Raw genomic sequence first — 22,291 nt, 5'->3', positions numbered from 1 at the left:
CAGAGTTTTACAAATGCAAATGGAATTTCAGTAAAAATTCATCATTTATATGACTATGTTACTATGATTTCTTTGATCTAGGAATCACATTACATCCAGCACTAAATTTTTTGACAATGATTACACTTCAGAATGAGCAGTACTCACTATTTTGCCGCAGGAATCCATCCAAATTTAAAGCATGTGATTATATTTTTTAATGGTGGATTTTTATGAATTGATTCAGGACTGCAGCTTTATCGTTTTTACATATGTTGTATTTTATGTACAAATTATGTTACTGTATTCATCCGATAAAAAGCCCCTGCTAAAGTATAAGACCCTCACTGTTTTGACAAGTGGAATCTGTGTTTTATCACAGATGTGTTTTGTGATTACACCTAGCTATTTGCCTTCCTTACATCTTCACTGTCATCCCTTAGCCAATCGGCTCTTCTACCCATGACTGTTATCAATCCTCCTTCCCAGCCAATCAGCCACGTTTGCACACGACACTACATAATCAAGCCTTTGTCTCATCGCTCCCATTCATTCATTCATTCATTCATTCAGCCGCTGGGTTCATGCCATACCAGGGCGCGAGAACCTTGTCTTCGTTCCATGTTTCCACCCGGGCTCGCACAGTTTACCTGTCCCCCGGGACCCCCTCCCCCCAAGCCGTATCACCACCGCGGTGATCCCTTGGGTGCGAGAACCTTGTCTTGTTCAATCCACGTTTCCACCTGGGCTCGTACAGTTTACCTGTCCCCCAGGACCCCCTCCCCCCAAGCCGTATCATCACCACAGTGATCCCTTGGGCGCGAGAACCTTGTCTTCGTTCCATGTTTCCACCCGGGCTCGCACAGTTTACCTGTCCCCCGGGACCCCCTCCCCCCAAGCCATATCACCACCGCGGTGATCCCTTGGGTGCGAGAACCTCATCTCCGTTTCATCATGTTTCCACCTGGGCTCGTACAGTTTACCTGTCCCCCAGGACCCCCTCCCCCCAGGCTGTATCACCACCGTGGTGTTCCCCTGGGTGCGAGAACCCTTTACTAACATCATTCTCAATTTCTTCCCTCCTTTTGGGGTCACTTCAGTCATACTTCCTTCGTTTGGGCTTTGGATTCCATCCTGACCCCCATTTCTCGGAATTCCACTCCTTTCCCACATTGCGGCCTCTCAGGATGGATTCATCATCAAGGTCATTCAGACCTTGACCCCAAGGTCACCAATGACCGTTGCTCGGTTGCTTGACTGAAGGGGCCCTCTCCCATATATTTTGCTCATATTTTATTGTAGGTTAGTTTGCTACTTCTATTTTGACTGCTTTGTATTGTAAGTTTTGATAGTATTTAGTTTGAGATCTGCGAGGGCACTAGTTCTATGCCCTTTACTGCTTTATATTTGCCGTTCCATCTTGTGCTTTATTCTTTACTTTGTTGGCGTTTACATTCTCCTTTTGCAATAAACCCTACTGTCTTTCCTCAACTTAGCGGTGGTGTGTTCACAAATTATGTAGATCCACCCTTTCACCATAAACCACCAAAAATTGGTATCTCAGATGCATTGACAAATAAATTATAGTCTTGACTAATATCCAGAAGTTATCAGCAATAACAAAATACCTTGGATTGCGCTCTCTATTCACAAGACTGCTCAATTGAAAATTATTTTGGGAGTTGAACCTGAATCTGAAGTAAATTCATAAAACAAAAGCCCTGGAAATAATCATTAAAGGTTAAGGCAACTAAGCTTCCCTTTAATAATGAAGTCTTTGTGGCCCTCATGATGTTTGACTTTGGGCAAGACTGTTTACCATAAGTACTTGATTCAAGCAGTGTGTTTAAGTCGAGAGTAACTTACTGAGATGTGTTTTTTCCTTTTTTTTCTTGTTCTAGTCATATGGACAACTGACCACTTTTGTGCAGATTGGTGATGGTCATAGGAAGCTTGATCTTTGTATTTTGAGGCACTTATCACATTGTCAGTCAGCCAGATATGACGAGTTTAACTGTGAAATTTTCAACTTAAAAAATCGTACAGTAGTTCAATTAGATCAAATACTAAATTAGTTTCATTTGTCCACTGCTGTGAATATATACAACATGTTGAATAATCAAAGTTCAGGTGATACAGGAATTTTTACATAGAAAACTATTAGCCTTTTATAGATTTAACAGATTTTTCATTGGATGAGTTTAACACAAAGTTTTGCAGCAAATCTGCCATTGCTATGAGAAGGGCAAACAGGACATGTAACTACATTTTGTGGCTTGATGTAAATCAAAATGTATTTGCAATAAAATCAACTTGTGTAGATTTTAGTTTCGTAGACTCTTGCTGAAGTATCTGATAATTCTCGAAAACACAAAATACAGTCAGACATAATGCTGCAATTTGTCCTGTCTCATGTATATGTTAGTTGTTTACTATTCTCGTCAACAGAAAAAAGAGAACAGCCATCAAATGTCAATTTGCTAAATTGCTGTATTGACATTGCTGTAACAGTGATGCAGCATTCCGGATACACTCCTGCGTTGGCATTGCTGTAACAGTGATGCAGCATTCATGATACACTCCTGTGCTGGCATGGTTGTATAAGTGCTGCTTCATTCCGGCTACAGGCATGCCCAACATTGCTGTAGTGCTGCAGCATTCAGTCACAACAGCCATGCTGCATGAACGGGATTACTTTACAGTTACATTGCTGTCCTGCAGGGCTGTTACACACATGCTGCATAACAACTGCATACCAGCCTAACTTCGGTAGAGATACCCATTTGTAAAATCTTACAACCAGAGGGTGCAGTATCCCTTTACGGTACTTCTAACGTGTAAAATTCGTTGAAAAGTCTGGTGACGAAGTGATTGTTATGCGTCATAGTCAATGCCCTCAAGCGATCCCAAATTAGGAATTGCCTGAAGTAAAAATGCTTAATGACTTTCAACCTATGTTAAAAGATTTTATCATACATGCTATGCCTGTATTGCCATTCTCCTATTGTTAATTCAGACGGTACTGATATGAACCTGTATTTTAACATGTTAAAATACGAATTATATTTTCACTGTAATGAAACTACTTACAGGGAACGCATATGCGTGACTTTGCTGGTATGCATGACCTTCGTTGGTACGTTCATATACATGTATTACTTTTAATACACACTGAGATACAATATAGCCTTTTTTGTATCAACCTATAATACATATATATAATCCCATGGTATTTTTCTCTGTTTGATGTCATCGTATACGGGTGTTTTTCGCGGAGCCGTACAACTTCGAGCCGAAGGCGAGAAGTTGTGCGGCTCCGCGAAAAACACAAGTCAACAGAGAAAAATACCATGGGATTATATATTTATCACATGAACAGTCTTTTTATTTTTCTTTTGACGTAGATGGATCAAAATTATCGTAACAAATTGCATTAATTTTGCCGCGATTTGTGTTTTACTTACGCGGATTACTTTCATTTAAAGAGAAAAGCGGCCCGTCACCTAGGAGATATTTTCATTCATAAATCCCATCAAGCTGAAATTTACTACATCAAATAGTATCTCCACCAATCAGACATACGGATTCGGTCACGTGAACGTGTCCATCATTGTCTCGCGCTGTACCGATGCCAAGGCAAGTTGGCCATTGGTGGACATAGCTTTCACCATGGAGGTAGTCTCTGCTACCTCCATGCTTTCATCGTGCTAGCGACGGATAGCCATAGTATTCAGAGTTACTTAGAATATTTACAAAAAGATTTATGAAGAAGTAAATGCAACGACACGATCGAAACAGTAATTCTCATTCTCAGAAATGCCGTGGCTTTAAAAATATCACACAAGTTTATGACCTTTGCGAGCGAAAGATTCCGTTCGATGACACACTCATTGAATGTTTATGCCCACAACGTTGCAGTCACCGGTCTCTGCTGGTGTCTACTCGTCAATCCCGATCTCGGTCCTCAATGTTTTCGTCTTACGGACTTTGATGTTTGCAATGACACATATCTCGCCCGTGGATACATCATAATTTTGTTACTTGACAGAAATTCTGTTTTGAGTGTTGTCTGAGTCAACTTTCGAAGTACATGGGATTCCACAGCGCTGCACACAGCTCGACAGCTTGTCTTCGCTACAGCCTTATGCCGCGCTGCAAGTTTGATTCCGAGCAAGAATTTACGGAGCAGCAGCTTGACACTATTAGCACTTGGTTCTCGGCTCGGGGTTATCCCCGCTCTGTAGTGGACAAAGCCAAAGAGCGCGTCGAACCATTAACGCAGGAGGACGCGTTAAAGTCAACTACCCGTTCTCAATGCGATCGCATTCCTCTTGTATTAACATACCATCCTTTTAATCATAGAATCCGTAAAATCATCTTTGAGGAGTTTTCCATCTTAACCAACTCCCCCAACACACAGAATATTTTTTCCGTACCTCCCATCATGGCATTTCGACGTGACACGAACATCAAAGACCGGCTGGTGCGTTCCAGTTTACCTAATCACGATTGTGCTACTGGAACATCATCATGTGGCCGTCGAGTATGTAACACCTGCCCACATACTTTTACAACCAACTTCATTCAGGGCCCGCGTGGTAGAGTCAATGTTTCCGGCGTGTTCACATGCACGTCGGCTAATATCATCTATTGTATCAAATGCAGACGCTGCAGCATGCTATATATTGGCGAAACAAAGCGTCGCCTAGGCGATCGCTGTGCTGAACATCTTCGCACTGTGACCGACAACAAGCTCGCATATCCGGTGGCCAAGCATTTTTGTACACCACCCCACCGCGGTCGGTCCGACATGGCAGTGTCTGCTATAATCTCCACCACAGACTCTACCCGCCATAAACTCGAACAGGCCACTATTTTTAAACTCGGTACTCTGGCACCAGCCGGTATGAATGCATATTTTAACGCGTTTGATCGTTCCCTTGTTTGATTGGCTGTTTTTCTTTCTTGTGTTTTCACGTTTCTCTAGCGAGTTTTTAGTACTGACGAAGGTTGCACCCGAAACGTCTGCGCTTTTTATTCTCTGCTTTGCAAGTGTTTTATCTCCCGCTGGTCGGTTAGTATTTTACTGTATTTGTTTTAACTTATGCTCTTTATTTTAATGAGTACTGTATTTCCCGCTAGTCGGCCAATTTTTTACTGTATTCCTTCACACTTGCTGCAGTTTTATCCCTCTTTTGAGGTCATTTGTAATTTTTATAGTACATATCATACGTCCAGCTGGTTACATACCTTAACAATTACGCCTACCGCAGTGCAACGCACATCGGCTTACTAAAATTCCAACTGTAATCGGAAAGTTTTTCGTGAGAAAAAAATCAGGTCATCGCCTTCGAAAACAGTTTAAATCCAGGTAAATTATCCTTCTCTCGTTTCTTGGTCCACTTCAAAACCGAGGATCGTACAGCGAAGCTTTACCTTGCGATCGCTTCCGTCATCCATTTGTTCATCGACCATTCTGAGTTGAGCTAACATGAGTAGTATGCACGTTTTCATTAGCATATATAAAGGTCACAAAATAGGAATCAGCAATTCTGGTAGCCAATAGAATCGTCAATTGCAATTCCGATTTTTATTGAGGCAGTATATGCAAGACCGTGCTGCATCGTAGTACAAGGCGATCGTAGTAGTCGCTCGTCTTCTAAATTTTGTTTCACATAAAAGCAGTTGAAAAGTTTGATTACACAGCTTATGAAACTTGTCCGTATCATTTCAGAAGGTAAAATTATTTTAGCTATGAAAGAGTTCAAATTTCCAAAAAAAGTAGCCGGCGAAATCGTGAGAGTAACCGGTCAATTTTGAAACCCCTGACTTCTATGTGTCCATGTCTGGATTTATCTGGTCACCTTTTTGTAAAAATAACGTGCGAACTTGCACGGCATCGATCACAACAAGTCTCTGTGTCGCGACGCCTGCATGTATGAACGGTACTATGCACGAAAAAAGTTCCGGTTGATGACGTACAACAGGGGTAATTCGGATTTCTTATCCGTCCTGTTCTACGTCACACAGGTGGAGATTCGGGCCAGTTCATGTGATAAAAACCTTACGTCAAACATGCTAGAAGTTATCTTTTATAATTTACAAGAACTTTGAAATCTATTTTGCACCCAATGTAATATTGGTTAGCTAAAATATTGTCATTTATTCACTAACCTTTCCTTTCAATGTTTACATGTGAAGTACCAGAAATTCACAATTTGCACATTTCAAACTCTATGTCATATTTCTCGACAACCTCATTTAGTTGGTATAATGTACAAAAAATAAGAGACAGAAAAACTGAAAGGGTTCTTTTCAAAGATAATCATTTCTGTAAACTACACAAAGACAATCATGTTGCTGGGATGCAGCCATATTTGTTGTATAGTTATTGTTGGCTCATTGAATTAGCAAGATCTCATAACAATGCTAGCATTTATATGTTGTTGAATTGTGCTTCATTTTTCAGTCTGAGAATAACTTGAAACTTTTAGTTCCCTAAAGATACTTTTAAAAATAATAATAATATAATAATTAATAGATAGGCTAGCATTATTTTGATAATATTGTTGTCATTTTGTCAAAAACATAGTTTCATGTACTACACTCCTACTGTGTGTCATCATTTGTGTGGAAAATCTGTTCAGGTGTCACTGGCTAATAATTGTAACCTTCCATTTAGGTTCCCATAATGTACTGATGTACTTCAGGTTGCCATAAAGTACTGATATTATAATTTTAGAAGCTCTCAATATGCTGTGTTGGTGTAAATATGCTAAGTGTATTAGTGAACAATGGTAACTATAATGTTAAAAGTTCATCACAGATCAAGTTAAGATCTGAAAGAATATATGAATCTATCATTTTATCATAATAAATGCACAGCAGCCAACTGTACTCTATTTTCCCTTCTTAAGATCAACTGCAAGTAAGAATTTCAAAGCATATGGCTTTGGACAGACAAATTAAAAACAAATTACATACCGATAAATGACCATATTAGATCACAAAACAAACTGACATACAGTTGTATGCCTTGACAAAAGGGTAAAATGAGAATCAAGACCAGGAACATTAAGACACTGCCATCTTGTGATAGAGATCTAAGCATAAATTGAGCATTACGATGCAGATTGACACAGCAACTCATATTCCAAATGCTTAACTAGTGATATTTTAAGATATTTTCCATTTACACTAAATAACTGCAATATTATGCCGTTTGTGTTGAATGTAACAAATCTTCTTCATGTGCATTTTTTGACAAACCTTTACATATGATCTTACAGCTTATCTGAAAATACAGTGATTTCTTTTCACAGACAATATAAATGAAAATTTTCAGGTTCTCTCTACTGAACATTCTTTGACTCTGAGAAGGCCATAATTTATCGACAAAAATAATAGAAAAATGAAAACTTTTTGGTAGTTCTGATACGTAGGGTCCCAAATAGGGTATGATTTACTGTATGTAAATAATTAAAGTTGAAGTAACACATGAACTGTTCATGTGTTACTTCAACTTTAATTATTTGGTTATTGTAAACCATACTCTATTTGAGACCCTAGGTAAAGTTATCCCAGTTGTTTACAGCGTATTTGAATAAAATACATCCTGAAGGTCAGCATGTAAACAAATCGGCAAACAACTGAAGTACAACACTTATGTCTTTCTGCTTAAGGAGATAGTTACACTTACCTTTGTGAGAGCTTCTATGTTTGCCTTAGCACCAATGAGAATCTCTGCAACATCTTTATGACCTTCTTGGGCAGCCAAGTGCAGTGGAGTAAAACCATCCTGAAAAGCGAAATACAAAAACAATGAAGTACAGGTATTTGTATACAATTATGAAAATAGATTCAGAACCCATCAATAATACAAATAATATATATCCTTTGAAAAGATTACTGGCATTATTGGTAGATCTGAAGGACAAAAATTCTCACAAATGAATATATATAGCATGACTATATAAGAACTAGTCTTTTTTGAACTCTTTATAAAATGTAATGTTACTTGAGTAGGCACAATCCCTTATGCAACAAGTCATTGACAATGACATAGTCCCCACTTGTAATAGGAGTATTAGTCTTGATGGGGCAGGGAAATGTGGTCATTAAAAGTATCACTGGAGTGTATATGTTCAGATCTTTGGACACATAGGTCTATGTCATTGTTCCCAATTTGAAACAAGAGGCATGTCTAAGTTATGGTTCTAAATCGGGAAAAAAGATCAGCCCTCTAGCTGTATTGGCCAGCCAAGAAATACATATGTGCATAATAAATGAGGTACAAGATGTGACATCTTAAGGTCTATTATCCTATCAAAATTGAAGCGTAAAGAACTTGTGGTCACTGAGTTATGCATATATATGCATATTCAAGGTCAAAGGTCATCAAGGTCACGTGACATTTTGAAAAAAAAATTGTATTGCCAGTTAATCCATATATGCCAGAATTCAGACGTCTAGCTCTATTGGCTTGCGCACAATTATATATGGGCATAATTAACGAGGTAAAGCATGTGTTGTCATAAGGTCTCCCATCCTACTAAATATAAAGGACATAGCACTTATGGTTACTTATTTATTGACATAATCGTGTATTTTAGGTAAAAGGTTATCGAGGTCACATGACATTTTGTCAAAAAATTTCTATCCTATAGTCTATCCCTATATACTAAAAATCATACATTTACCTCTATTGGCTTGCTCAAAATTAGATATGCACATAATTAATGAGGTACAATATGTGGCGTCATAAGGTGTCCCATCATACCAAATATGAAGGGTGTAGCACTTGTGGTTACTGAGTTATGGATAAATATGTATATCTGAGGTCAAAGGTCACCAAGGTCACGTGACATTTTGTCAAAGTGTCTGAGATATCTGCGTGAACGGATGGACTCACATGGATGGACTCACGGACTGACATGACCCAATCTATGAGCCCCCTGGACTTTATCTGTGGGACTAAAAACTGTGTCACTGCATCCTTTTTGCAATATGAATACGATGAGAAACTAAATTTTTATTTTTCTTGGCCTTATACATGGGAGACTATGGACTGCCTTATACATGGGAGTCTATGGACTTCCTTATACATGGGAGTCTATGGACTTCCTTATACATGGGAGTCTATGGACTGCCTTATACATGGGAGTCTATGGACTAGACTGCCTTATACATGGGAGTCTATGGAGGTGAAAACTAAAAAGTCCTCTAACACGGCCAAATTTGATTGCATTGTGAAACAAATCGACGTGCATCTGTATGAGGTAGGGTACTATCCTTGTACCAAGTTTGAACGAAATCGCTCCAGGCGTCTCTGAGATATCTGCGTGAACGGACGGACGGACGGACGCACGGACGGACGCACGGACATGACCAAACCTATAAGTCCCCCCCCCCCCGGACGGTGTCCGTAGGGACTAATAAATGATATGCTCTCACATTGGGATTATTTTTTATTCAAGAACATTAGTATCTGTTGAAAAAATAATTAGAAAACAAAACAAAGATACAAAGCAACTTATTTCCTTTTGGCCAGAAAAAATAGCCTACAAATCTATAGTGTACCAGGGTATATGTCCAACTCCTGTTATAGTCCAGTCAATTTAGGGTTTAACCTAGGACTAATTGCAACAGAAAAATTATTTCTTCACCATGACCTTTGGAAAGGTCTCACTAATGACATATTAAAAGTATAGAAAAATATAAGGGGTGCAAATTGGTTAAATTTGCATATATTCAAATTAGCTATATATCGCCTTTAAAATGACGCTATACTCACATTTTGGGCATGTAAACTGAATTCAAGTGACTTTTTTCATTGCAACACAATTTAGTAAGGTTCAGTAAGTTATTTTCTAAATGTCTTGAACAATAAATAATATGCAAATTAAGTAATTTGCATATATTCACAGTTTTTCCACTATTTCAGACAAAATGAATGTTTAAGTTCATATTTAAACATTTTTTTTTCTCTATGAAATTGTTCAGGTTTTGCAAGAATTACCTAAAACAAAAGAGGTTGACCTAATTTGTATGCATTATTTGCATATTTTAATACAAAATGGCTAATTTGCATAATTGACACAAACGGTCTTCTGTATACAATAAGCCTACAATAGCTTCTATTGACATTTTCTGGTTATTCAGAAATGCAATGAATAAAGAGAAGAGTTTCAGAGAATTACTATTTAACTAAAAGGAATCTGAATTCTTTCTTTGGATATTCTTCTTTTTTTACGACGATAAGGTTATTCATAAAAAATCATTGGACGTGCTCAAGTTTTTGACATCAATTGTCATTTTAAGTCATTTTCTCCTACAACATGTTCGATTGCAGTAAAATTTTTGAAGGAATATTTTATGCTTTTGGTCATTATCTTCAATGACGATGGAAATATTCAGTTACAGATAAATGGATCACCACACTTAACAGTTGTGCCTGTGAATCATCCTTCTAATTATTAAACTATCATTAGTATAAATACGAACATCATTTGAATCACCATGATGGTAGTGGTGATGACAATTATTATGATGGTCATTATCATATCAAAATTTCTTCCTCTTCCTCTCTGTTTACATCTTCCTCTAGGTGGTTCATTTGTTTACAGCCAGAATCCTTTCATTGACAACAGAAAGTCTAGATTTTGCTTTCTGTTGGGGTTATTCATGCTGCTGCAGTTCATTGTAGAACCCATAAGTATGGGGAAGGATAACTCAATGAAAAGATGTGAAGCATAGGATGATATAATTGTACTGCGTATCATATCAGATCTTAGATGTGCAAGTATCACTCATCGGGCTGTTATGTAATGGACTTCCCATTTGCAGATTATTAAACTTTTGTATTATTACCAATAAGATCGATCACTCAAGGAATTGAGAATCTGGCCAATCTGAGGTGAGACTTCCATAAGGTTCAAAATACAGGATAACCAATTTTATGATAATTTGATGTCAAAATTTGGTATCCTAATTGACAAACTCGTTAACGGCAGCTTCTGTGATGCAAATCCCTTCACATCTTGGTTTTCTTGTTTCACGGTCATGAAAATTTGAAAGAGCAGCTAGACCATGTAACATTATGAAAAGTATCTAGATTTGCTTTTACCAGTGATTTAGATTATCATGATTCAGTCAACAGATTTTTTCAGTTTTTCCTCAAATGCTGTGACTGTGTACGGTAAGATATAACAGGAAATCTCTCTCTCCAGTCCACTATATGACTTTATATTAATTTTCAATTGTTGTCTTCAAGAAATTTCAAAATTTTGAGAAATGCAGTGTCCTTTGACGATTGTAATGTCTTTCAGCTGATAAAGGAACAGCTTTCCTAATCCATATTTCATGATAATTGGCAGTATAGTATAACAATTGTACCTCTATATCATCATGATCATTATAATTTATTTATCATTATTATCATAAATTTCTGTATGTGGCATGAACAGGCAAGTTGCACACAGTCAAAAGTATATCTGATTTACCAGTGACCACACAACCTGGTCTTTAATTACATTTTATCCACACTTAATCTATATTAGTAATACGGGTAAGGGTGAAAATAAAAGAAAATAGAGCTGAAACACAAATTTTCTTCAGCCTCCCTTAGTACAAAGTGTTGGTTATTTGGCCAAGCATTTTGGTATGCATTAAGAAAATCTAAATCTTCCAGTAAGTTCCCAATGTTATTGACATTATGCAAATTCTCTAGATAATTGAAACGAACTATACGAATCAATCATTGTTTATTTTTACAGGGCTTTTCATTCTGTAGGCCCTATTAGTATATAATCATTAAAATGAGTTAAAATACACAGAAAATAAATAACCATGTCAATTTCTTTGTACTGAGCAAAATGTTCATTCAAGTTATGAAATAGACATCTTTCGATAGGAAGAATTTAAATTATTAAATAACTTAAACAAGTAGAGTCTCTTAATGTAACTTCTCATTTTACGGATAACATAATTAATTGAAATAAGTTGACGTCAATTGGAAAAATTAAAGAAAATTATTTTAATGATCATCATATATGATTTATGCACATGTGGAGTCGCTCAAAATTAGGTAAAATATATTTAGCAATGTTAGTGAAAACTTCCAATCTCTCTTTACGATATTGTAAAACCTTTCAATCATTACATTTAGTATACAGTGTAGGCATTTCCTATAAAATCTTTTAAAATTAGTCCTTTGCACAATGTAGATTGTATTAGGCTTTGAATATACCATTCTTGGACCTTGGTATTTAAGGTGAAGAAATAATTCATGTTCCAATTAGAAAAAGGAAGTGACATGGTTGACTTATTGGACAAATGCAAATAAGAATTTTTTTATCGCTGTAAGATATATTTGAAAACATTCCTGAACTAAAAACAAGAAAATGATGTTACGTAGTCATTACAATGTCAGCTTATCTCTTAAATCACTTCCGTAAATAGATTATCAGCACCAGGTTTGTATAGCATCTATGACCCATTTAGCATTTGGATAAATTAGCTGTCTTATGCACAACTTCATTAAATGCACTTTTTGCGACCCCTGGGATCGCCTTCGTTCTAGTCTGTAAGAGAATGATTGAGGTGTAAGAGCCTTTTGTTTTCCATTGAAATTGTAATCTTGTGGGTAAATTTTCTGATGAGAAAATCTGGTGCCAACACAGGCCTTTAAACTTGCGATATGTAACTTCCATGACCCTACTAAAATTTAGTTCTAATGATCTCCGTTGTTTTTTAACATTATATATAGTCATTTACTTTAGGTCAAAAAAGGGAAAAGTAAAGTGGTAGGAGGGGCACATTGCAGTTATGTAAAATGAGGAATCTTAAATGATTTTATGCATTGCCTAGAAACACAAAAAGTACATTAAATAATGAAATTGCTTGAATTAAATATCAATTTGCTGAATATATTTTTAAGAAATCTATTAACAGCAACGATTTTGTTCCCTTTTCTAAGTTTTATATTTATTCAAATTATGCACTGTCTCCCCACTTAACAGTCATTTTGTTTGTCATTCTATACATTCAATACAGAGTGGAAACAAAAACTACTTGTTGTATAGATTAAATATAATTTTTAAGTGAAATACAGTGGTAGCCATACTTGATTTAGGCAAATTAGGAATATTTCTCGGGCGATAAATGTATTCAAAATATTGCCTGGACAAAATTAAGATAAATGCATACATTACTTGAACATAATGTCGCATTTTTCTCGATTCAATATGCATATTTCTTTTATTAGTGAATGTATTGCTCCCATATTCCGTTTATATCTATACAAATAAGGTAATGTTATAAATCTTAGATTGTATTAGCCTTTTAGTATGTCATTCTAGGACTCTCTAAAGTACACAAAGAAAATTTAATTCTATTGCAGTCAGAAGTAGCTTGTATAGTTATTAATTAGGGACATACAAGAAAAAACGAAGTGTTGTGGCGGCCATATTGGATTTATGCAAATGAGGAATATTTCTATGACGACAAAATATTTTAATCAACATTACCTGAACCAAAAACAAGGCAAATAAGCCCAAAACCCGCATATATCATGTTTAGCCAAATATTTTTAGTAGCAACATTCTATCAGCACCTAGTTTGTAACCATAATCTTTTTACATATATGCAAATTAGGCATTGTTTACATTTCTAGATTGTACGAGGCTTTTAGTATGTCATTGTAGGGCTTCTCTGAAATACACTGCTGTCAGAAGTAGCATAAAAATAGTTATTAATTGGGAAAAATACAAAGAAAAGTGAAGGTTGTGGCGGCCATATTGGATTTATGCAAATTAGGAATATTTCTATGAAGACTAGATATTTCCATCAACATTACCTAAACCAAAAACAAGGCAAATAAGCCAAAAACGTGCATAACATATCATGTTTAGCCAATTATTTTTAGCAGAAACATTCTATCAGCACTTAGTTTGTACCCATAATCTTTTTACATCTATGCAAATTAGGCACTGTTTACAATTCTAGATTGTACTAGGCTTTTAGTATGTTATTCTAGGACTTGTTTAAAATACAATGTGAAAAAATTATTCTATTGCTGTCAGTAGTAGCTTAAAAATAGTTATTAATTCGAGAAAAACTAAGAAAAGTGAAGTGTTGTGGCGGCCATATTGGATTTATGCAAATGAGGAATATTTGTATGACGACAAAATATTTTCAACAACATTGCCTAGACCAAAAAGGAGGCAAATAAGCCAAAAAACCCTAATCAAAAGCATGTTTAGCCACATATTTTAAGTAGAAACCGTCTATAAGCGACAATTTTATACCCATGAGCCCCCTTTACATTTATGCAAATTAGGCACTGTTGCACCCCTTAGATTTTATTATACTTTTAGTATGTTATTTCTAGGACCTTCCAAAATGCATGGTGAAGAAATAATTTCTGTTGCAATTAGTCCTAGGTTTACCCCTTTTTTGGCTTAGATTGACTGGACTATTATATATGTATATATACATTTGCCATGTGTAGTGGTGTCGCCCTCTATGGCAAAGGTTTTGCCTGTAAGCCTTGTTCTGGTGTTGGCAAGCATGGCATGGCAGCTTACAAATAAAGTTCATGTGTTCACGTTAGTTCCTCGTTGTGTCATTGCTGCCAATAATCAAACACCATGCTTAAACATATTTGATTATAGCCAAATGTCCCCTTAGTCAATTGTTCAATATCTGATGACAAATTATTCAATCTCCTACTCAATAAACCCACTGTTATTGCATGTGAAAACGACAATGATAATATATTTACTCTAATTAGGGATAGTTTGAACAAAATTTCAAATGAAACAAAGTCAGCTATTTTACTGTGAATATATTTAAATTATCAGACTAAGCAACTCTCTCAATGACCAACGTTTTGAAAGCTATTTGTGCCTGCATGCACACAGAGGGAAGACGATGATTTTGTCCGAATTGAAATAAATGATAGAAACAGCAGATTTTTTTGACTGGATTTTGCTAAAATTGAAATGGTTAACAGTTAATGTGCTGTAGACTTTGATTTCATTGCCTGTCTTACTAATGATACTGAAAATGTCATCGTCACAGAAGATATGACAAAGCTGTTCAGAATTTACAGGCCTGCAAATTTTAACAGTTGGGACCTTAACCTAAACGAGAACAAGAGCGAACTCTTGTTGACCATCGCGTCAGTAACAAGCCCACCGTTGGCCGTATCATTGGCCGTACGATCAATTATGTCAGCATATCTAATAACGTTAAATCATGGCTCCGCCCTCGGCCCCGCTTGGCGGCTACATTCAAATTTTGCAAACGGCCCTAAAAGATCCCGGATGCTGTCGATTCCGCTAAGGCAGCATCATTTCATTGGCGATATATACCTTCTCGCAGCCTCAAACTTCACAATTTTCCGTCTAAGTGGCCAAAACTAGGTAGATTTGATGGCTGATTTATGGACTTACCAACACCGGGAGAAATTTTGAGAATCAACATGCAGAAGTGAAGAAACGGAGGTAATTCATGGGTATGTCAGTTTACTGTCGAGTGGAGCTGGCTACCTTCTCATTATATACACTGTGTAGTAACTCTCGCCGTAGACTGAACCTGGGCAATGGTAACTCTTGTCGTAGACTAAACCTGGGCGATGGTGTCACATGTATATTTTGGCATAGATTGTGAAACTTTATGAGGGTTTCCAGAGGGTTGTTCACATAAGCACATTACAATGTGTAAAATATGACTTTATTAATCATAATCATAATTTATTCATAATCATAATTATCACAACAATGGAGTGTCCAGATGGCATCTACACAAACTAGACGACATTGTGTGTAAAAAAGTTTTAATATTCTGTAACATTCATATTAATAATTTATTAATATTCATAATTATTTTTTATGATAATTATAGGAAAAAATCATCACAAATCCTATGCCTACTGGACCTGTGCCGTGACCACAGTCAAACACACCAGTGCACTACACCGTACACACAACCGCAAGCTAACAAAATATAAATATGTCTGGAGTTGCCATCCAACCTTATTATTACTTCTCAACACAAATTGCCTCGTTCAAAATCTGTATATAAAAATTTGAATTACACCATGACGCTTGTAGATAAACGTAGTAGAGATCAAGTTGAAAATTGTCCACCGTTTAAACACACATCTTTCCTATCAACAGCTGGAAGAGCAACAGGCTAAGGGTCATGTTAGCATAAACACCAAAGTAGTATTCTCGCCGCAAAATCTTCAGTTTGGCGTTATAAAACCTCACATGAACATTGGCACTTTTAAAAATATGTGACCGTGAAGACATGTGTAGCCAAATTCTCTGGAAGAGATAAATTAGAATTGACATGATGTAAATATCGGGCACACTGGCATGGCACCCGAGGCCGGGTGGCTCAGCTAGCCATTTCTGTGACGGAGTGATCAGCTACGCTTCCGCAGGTTTTTTTTCTTGACTAAGTGTCAGCGATATAAAGCACAGAGTTCATTGTTTCATGACTACGAAATTCTCAAAGAAGCTAAAATATTTTAGGGGAGACTTAGTCGAGCAGAAGGGAACAGATGACGACAACGCGACTGCTTTGTCAACAGTATGAAACTTCTTTGCTACACGTTGTGTCACTGTTACTGGCAGCGCCGTGCACAACCATCGTTCAGTCTCGCAAAGAGTCAGTCAATCAGGGGTCAATTACTACGTAAACTTTTTAGGAATATAAAATTCGATATCTCCTAACGTTACTGATTATAGAGTTACACATACACAAGATGTAGTAATTGTATTTATTTATTTATTTATTTATTTACAATCACTTTCGTAAAGCAGCTGAATCGGCGTTCAGTCCTGGTGGATGTAAACACGGCCGTACTTCCCCTGGGCCCCCGCATCCCCTTGACATGTTTTGGGCAACCTGTCGCAGTCTTGCTGCTGTTCTCGCTCTTGTCAACAGTTGATGATGATACACACGAACGTTTTCTGGTGACAATGGTCGTACTGGTACGGCATTGCGATTACATAATCGATGTAGTAACTCCAGGAATTAAAGTCTATCTTACCGTACATCTGGCTTCCGAACCGTGTTTATTCGACACGAAGCACGGCACTCAAAAATGTGCACCGCAGAAAACGCTTGTCTGAATGCCTCTTTTCCGACCCTTTCTTGTAATTTTGGCAAATGCGGCTAATACGGCATCCTAAAATGCAATAAACTGACAATGGCTGCAGTTACTTCAGCCACCAAAAGCGTAACTTCTCACCATTTTGAAGCCACAGCAGTAAGCATTCGCTATGGCCGAGGTGAACACACCCACTCGAACGTTCAATTAGTTACATCATTTCCGGTGGCAATGCCCGCAAATTACAAAACCACCCGAATGGCAGCCGATTTCAAAGTCGCACAACATATTGCATTTTTATAATATTTAACCGCGTCGTTTCCTTGGGGTGATGCATTTATTTGATAAAGTAGGGATGGCAAAATCATATAGCATGGCTCATTTTAAGCAAAATTAACTTTGAATTTATGCGGGACATACACTTTTACTAAATTTTCACAAAATTTTACATCAGGACACAAATTTCAATCATAGGAGAAATACTGGCTTCCATGTTCTTTGTTTACATTGACAGGCACATCAAATATCAATGCGAAAATGTTCCAACAAGCCAAAATTAATGCCATTGACAAAGGATGTGGTGAAATGGAATGACCGACTTATGCATCTGATAATAGTTCATGAAAGTCATGGTTGGATTTAGGGCACTAGTGGACTATACAACTCATGATCTAGCTTCAATTTAGAAGCATTTATACTCTCCAATATGAGACTCTATATGTAATCCACTGCATGCTTTGTTAACAGAAATAGTTGCATGAACTTGGAGCCTTCTAAAAACTAGAAAATATTTTCATTGAATCAGATGCATGAAAACATACAACTTTTTATGTAATTCACAAGCATTTAAAATCATTCACAAGTATTCAATTAAATTTTAAAATATAATATCATGAAGAAACCTAACATAAATAGAAATGAAAATTCATTCTAAATTGTTGTTTAATAACACGTTCAAGCTGTAAAGGGAACACACAAGTATTTTCTGTTATGTCTTTGTATAATTTGACACCTGTTTGCTCCAAAGCAGAGATAAAATAGAGCCCCTTGGATGGTCATCTAATGACTTGCTTAATATTGAAAGGCCTGGTGTAAAGAGCCAGTAATGACTTAATTTTCTTAAGTAAAAGCAAACTGTGAAATCAACCATACAATCACAATGTGCCAATATTCTCACTAATAAACTCTAAATACCTGATACTGTTTATTGAGACACTAAAAATTGCATTCAAGACCCGGGCTCAGCTCACAAAAATAGAAGCAATGGACATACTTTTTCTTCCTAGATTGCGTAATGTAATTAATATCTGAATTATGTTGTGTTACCCCAGCATTTCCTGTTCGGGTTTGTTGGGTAGCTCCTCATCCTAGTCCCTGTTGTTTGCTGCAAAGTGAGAGTTATTTGGCTTGCTGTGAGAACCGTGACAAAACGTGGAGAATCCCTGAAGCAATCGTGACAACATGCGCACTAACCATAACGGTAGAAGAACATGACAAAACGTGAAAGGACCATGATATTGCCCTGCTTCCCATCCTACTACGGACAATCTCCAAGTTTCGTAGCGGTCTACTTTGTTCTGTCACATTTCCTTGTGTTCAGCCCATTTTACTATGACCTACCAGGTTTCTCATCCGTACCGTCACAATTTTAAAATTGGACGGAAACCATGGCAATCACAGCTAGTCACATTTGCCCATTCCGTCCTTCCACTTGTCTCATGTCCATCCCATTTTGTCCACGGTAGCCTGAAACGGGACTGCCGTGATCGCCGGGAACATAGTGTTAATATAGCATAATGTGTGAAGCCAAATGTTTTACCAGGATAATTTGCAGACATCAGTTTTCTTCCTAAATCAGACCTAGTCAGTCAGAATGAGTGAGTAAATCCTTTGCTTATATGTCATCTATAGTTCATATATTTGATTCAACATTGGTGCTGGTTATTTAAAGCATTAATCCGAATATTGTTTTTAGATGGTCAATATAATCGATTTCATTTACCTTAAAATAACTGGAATTTATGAATCTAAACTTGACCTATTCTTTTTATCTTTGAACTTCCCATGTTATGCATTGCGTATTCAACAAACTAAGTTTAAGTGGCAAAGAATGCTCCCTCACTTTACTTGTGTCATAAGATTTAAACTTGCCGCTAAATGTGCAGACACATGAAACATTTAATAAAATAATTGATCATTTTCAGTTTTCCCTGACACATTAAAGTCATAACAACAGAACATTCATAACCAGCAGCAATCAGATTCCAAAGTCAAGTAGAAAGATTATTTTCCAGTAACTTTAAGCGATATTTCATGCTGTACTGGTATTCTATGACAAACAAACAAGCCAGAAAAAGGCAAAAGACATTGGTTAGGGAATAAATCATACAACTTGTTCACAACTCTCCTTTTAATCATATTTACTAGGTTAATTGTTTTAAGTCTCCTAATTTGTACTTGTATGAAAATTATTTGTGGGAAATAATTGTATTTTTAAAAATACCTATTATTACGTTTACAAAAATGCACATATTGAACTTCAGTTGCATCACTTGACTTCATGCAGCCATCAGTATCACACACTGCCTGCTATGGTGCATAGATGTAATTGTTCCCTAATCGGGTAATTTTTCTTTATTCTTTATATTTCTCCAAGCCTAACATTTTTTTCTTGCAAAAAACAAAATCCTAATTGAGTCTGCTTTGAAAGTGTTGACTGCTGTTTGAATAATATTAATACTGTGTCAGTAAGTTGCCAATCATTTCATTTCTTTGGTAACTTCAGAGAGGAACAGCACTCCCATTCATGTAAGAGGCAAATACTGGATGATTGCTCTATGTACACATACCAATCTTCCACAAAGTTTTAGATAAACAAGTCATCATTGATGAACAGTCCCCACTTGTGAATGGGTACTTTGATTATTACAAGTCCTCTGAGAACGAGGATAGAGTCGTGTTCATTAATTGGGTCTTTGATTAAATGTGCCTAAACTGCTGCCCTTACTCTGCGGCAAAACACCTCCTCCGAGTCACAATAACATCAAGTACTTGCTCTTGCGTAGCACTAGCAGATGTGAGACTGTATATAATAAACCCTGTTCCGAGACTGCTGCAATTACGCCGTTCACACGGTCATATCCGTGACGACGACTTTTCCGAGTGACCTGAAACATGCAATGACGTGAATTTGCAACAAGTTAATAGTAGTTGTTTTGGGACTACGCACATACATACGTGAACACATGGAGGTAGCGGACAGTACCATAAGTTACTTCTCAAACAGGAGCTTGCAGTAAAGAAATTTTCTTTCAATAAGGTGTGAAAATAAATCTTTTGCCAGTAAGATTTTGACATGTTTTCAGAATGGAGTCTCGGAGGTACGAGACCATGTTATGTTTGTATGGGACGGGTTGCACTCACTTGGCGGTATCGTGAAAGGACATGGCTTCAGCAGCAGTCAAAATTTGTGAATTTTGCATCTCCCTTAACGCTTCAAAAGTTTGTAAGATTTTACAGGAATTGCTGAAATCTTTGAGATTCTGTCCAATTTAACCTCAGGCTAAAATAAATTCCCCTGTCACAGCTTTTTAAATGTTATTTACGGAACTTACAAATGAGTCAGGTTCCAGGTATCTAAGACCCCTTATAAACAGGAAGTGAGACTGAATCTGAGACTCTAAATGCGACCTCATTTGCGATTATATCTGAGACTCTCATTCATTACAGTAAACAGCAAATGCGACTTGATCTGAGACTGTACCTGAGACTCTCAATGACCGTTTAAATGACATGTGCGACTGGCGCTGAGAAGTAGGAATCGAGACACCTTCTAGCTCTTGCAGTTAATCATAGACCCTTGACAAGAACGATCATGGTGTATGGCGTGTCGACATCGACGTACATATGTCTATATGCATTACCTCGGCTTTCTTTCCCCTTCATTTCTCATATCTCATATTACGGTAAATACAGGCCAATAAAACAAATACTCTATATTTGTAAACGTGACATCATGACATACTATTCAGTTTTTCGAGTGTGTTACAATGCATGTAGTACTTACTATTCAATTAACACTATTGCATGATACTGAAGTTCAAGAAAGGCAAGTCAGTTCTTACTTTACAATCGATTTAGCTGATTCATTTATGTAACTCATTGAGAATATTGATAAAATATGGCGAATAGAACCGATAAATGTGGACCATGACATGAAACGAGCGAAAATAGAGAGAATTCACACTATACTGTTTATGGAACCATCGACGTCACGTCCGTTTTTGGCTCCATGTGTCCTGTGAGGATATACTTTTACCAGGTACTTTGACCTTCATGAAGTTTAGCATTCATTTGTGAATATTTTTATTACTTTTTGATTTCACGATGTCGGGCTTGCTTTTAACTCAACAGATATTGAAACAATTGCTCGTTTGGCCACAGTCCTGTGGAGGGACCATGGTTTGGCTCTTGATTTCCATTATTTTGAATTCATATGACGACGGATTTGCAATTTCGCGTCTGTAAAACAGCTGCAGTAGTGTCATCCCCTGTCCTGCAGTCAACAGCTATTATGAATGAACAATTAAAAGCCTGTATTTATATGACACGATATCAGTTGTCGTTTGAAAAATTGTTTTCATTTCTGTTAGAAACTCCATGATGATGTTTTGGAAATCAACGGGAAAGGCCATATTTTTGGTGCTCCAATCGATCAGTCCATGAGGTAAATTTCACTTCAATGATCCGCCCATGCATGTAAAAAAATAGACGATCCGCCTCAGTAAATATCTGAAGTTTCTACAGGAAATCTCTCGTCCGTTCACGGGTCTTTATTGTCTTTCATTTCAGTTTCAAGTTGTTTATAGGGTAAGGAAGCTAGGAATCCATCAAAACATTGCTCCAGGGTCTATGATCAAAAGCATGAGCGCGTTTTGTCACCAGCTGTCAGCAGGTTGTTTTCCAAACCACGACATGGACTCGGAAACCCGCCATAGTGTCACAGGACACTAGACCTAGATTGTATGTAATTGTGTGCTATTGTCTGGTACGTTTCAAGGTTAATGAACTCTGAATAACCTAATCACGGTCGTGACTCCCGTTTTTGAGATAACTTTATAAATACCCATCGGGATTGAGTGTTCATGGCGTCTCCTTTCACTTTGACCAGCACTTTGAATCAGTCTGTGG

At 37.0% G+C, this 22,291-nt stretch overlaps 2 protein-coding genes across 2 annotated transcripts in view; both read right to left on the bottom strand.

Annotated features, from left to right (window-relative positions):
* LOC139127637 (receptor-interacting serine/threonine-protein kinase 4-like) overlaps positions 1-20,796 on the bottom strand; it is a 110,012-nt gene extending 89,216 nt beyond the window's left edge. Inside the window, exons 1-2 of the mRNA XM_070693551.1 lie at positions 20,716-20,796; positions 7,679-7,777 (exon numbers count right to left, since the gene is read on the bottom strand). Coding sequence (XP_070549652.1) covers positions 7,679-7,777; positions 20,716-20,796 — 180 coding nt within the window. The remainder of the gene's footprint in view (positions 1-7,678; positions 7,778-20,715) is intronic.
* The window catches only part of LOC139127636 (serine/threonine-protein phosphatase 6 regulatory ankyrin repeat subunit A-like), a 106,764-nt gene that overhangs the window by 51,961 nt on the left and 32,512 nt on the right, over positions 1-22,291 (bottom strand). The window contains exon 6 of the mRNA XM_070693550.1: positions 7,679-7,777. Within this exon, the coding sequence (XP_070549651.1) occupies positions 7,679-7,777 (99 nt within the window). The remainder of the gene's footprint in view (positions 1-7,678; positions 7,778-22,291) is intronic.

This window comes from Ptychodera flava, unplaced genomic scaffold (assembly GCF_041260155.1).
Source record: "Ptychodera flava strain L36383 unplaced genomic scaffold, AS_Pfla_20210202 Scaffold_34__1_contigs__length_2629520_pilon, whole genome shotgun sequence".
In the NCBI taxonomy this organism is placed as follows: domain Eukaryota; kingdom Metazoa; phylum Hemichordata; class Enteropneusta; family Ptychoderidae; genus Ptychodera; species Ptychodera flava.
Note: the sequence above shows the minus strand (reverse complement) of the source record. Positions and strands in the feature narration are given on the sequence as shown.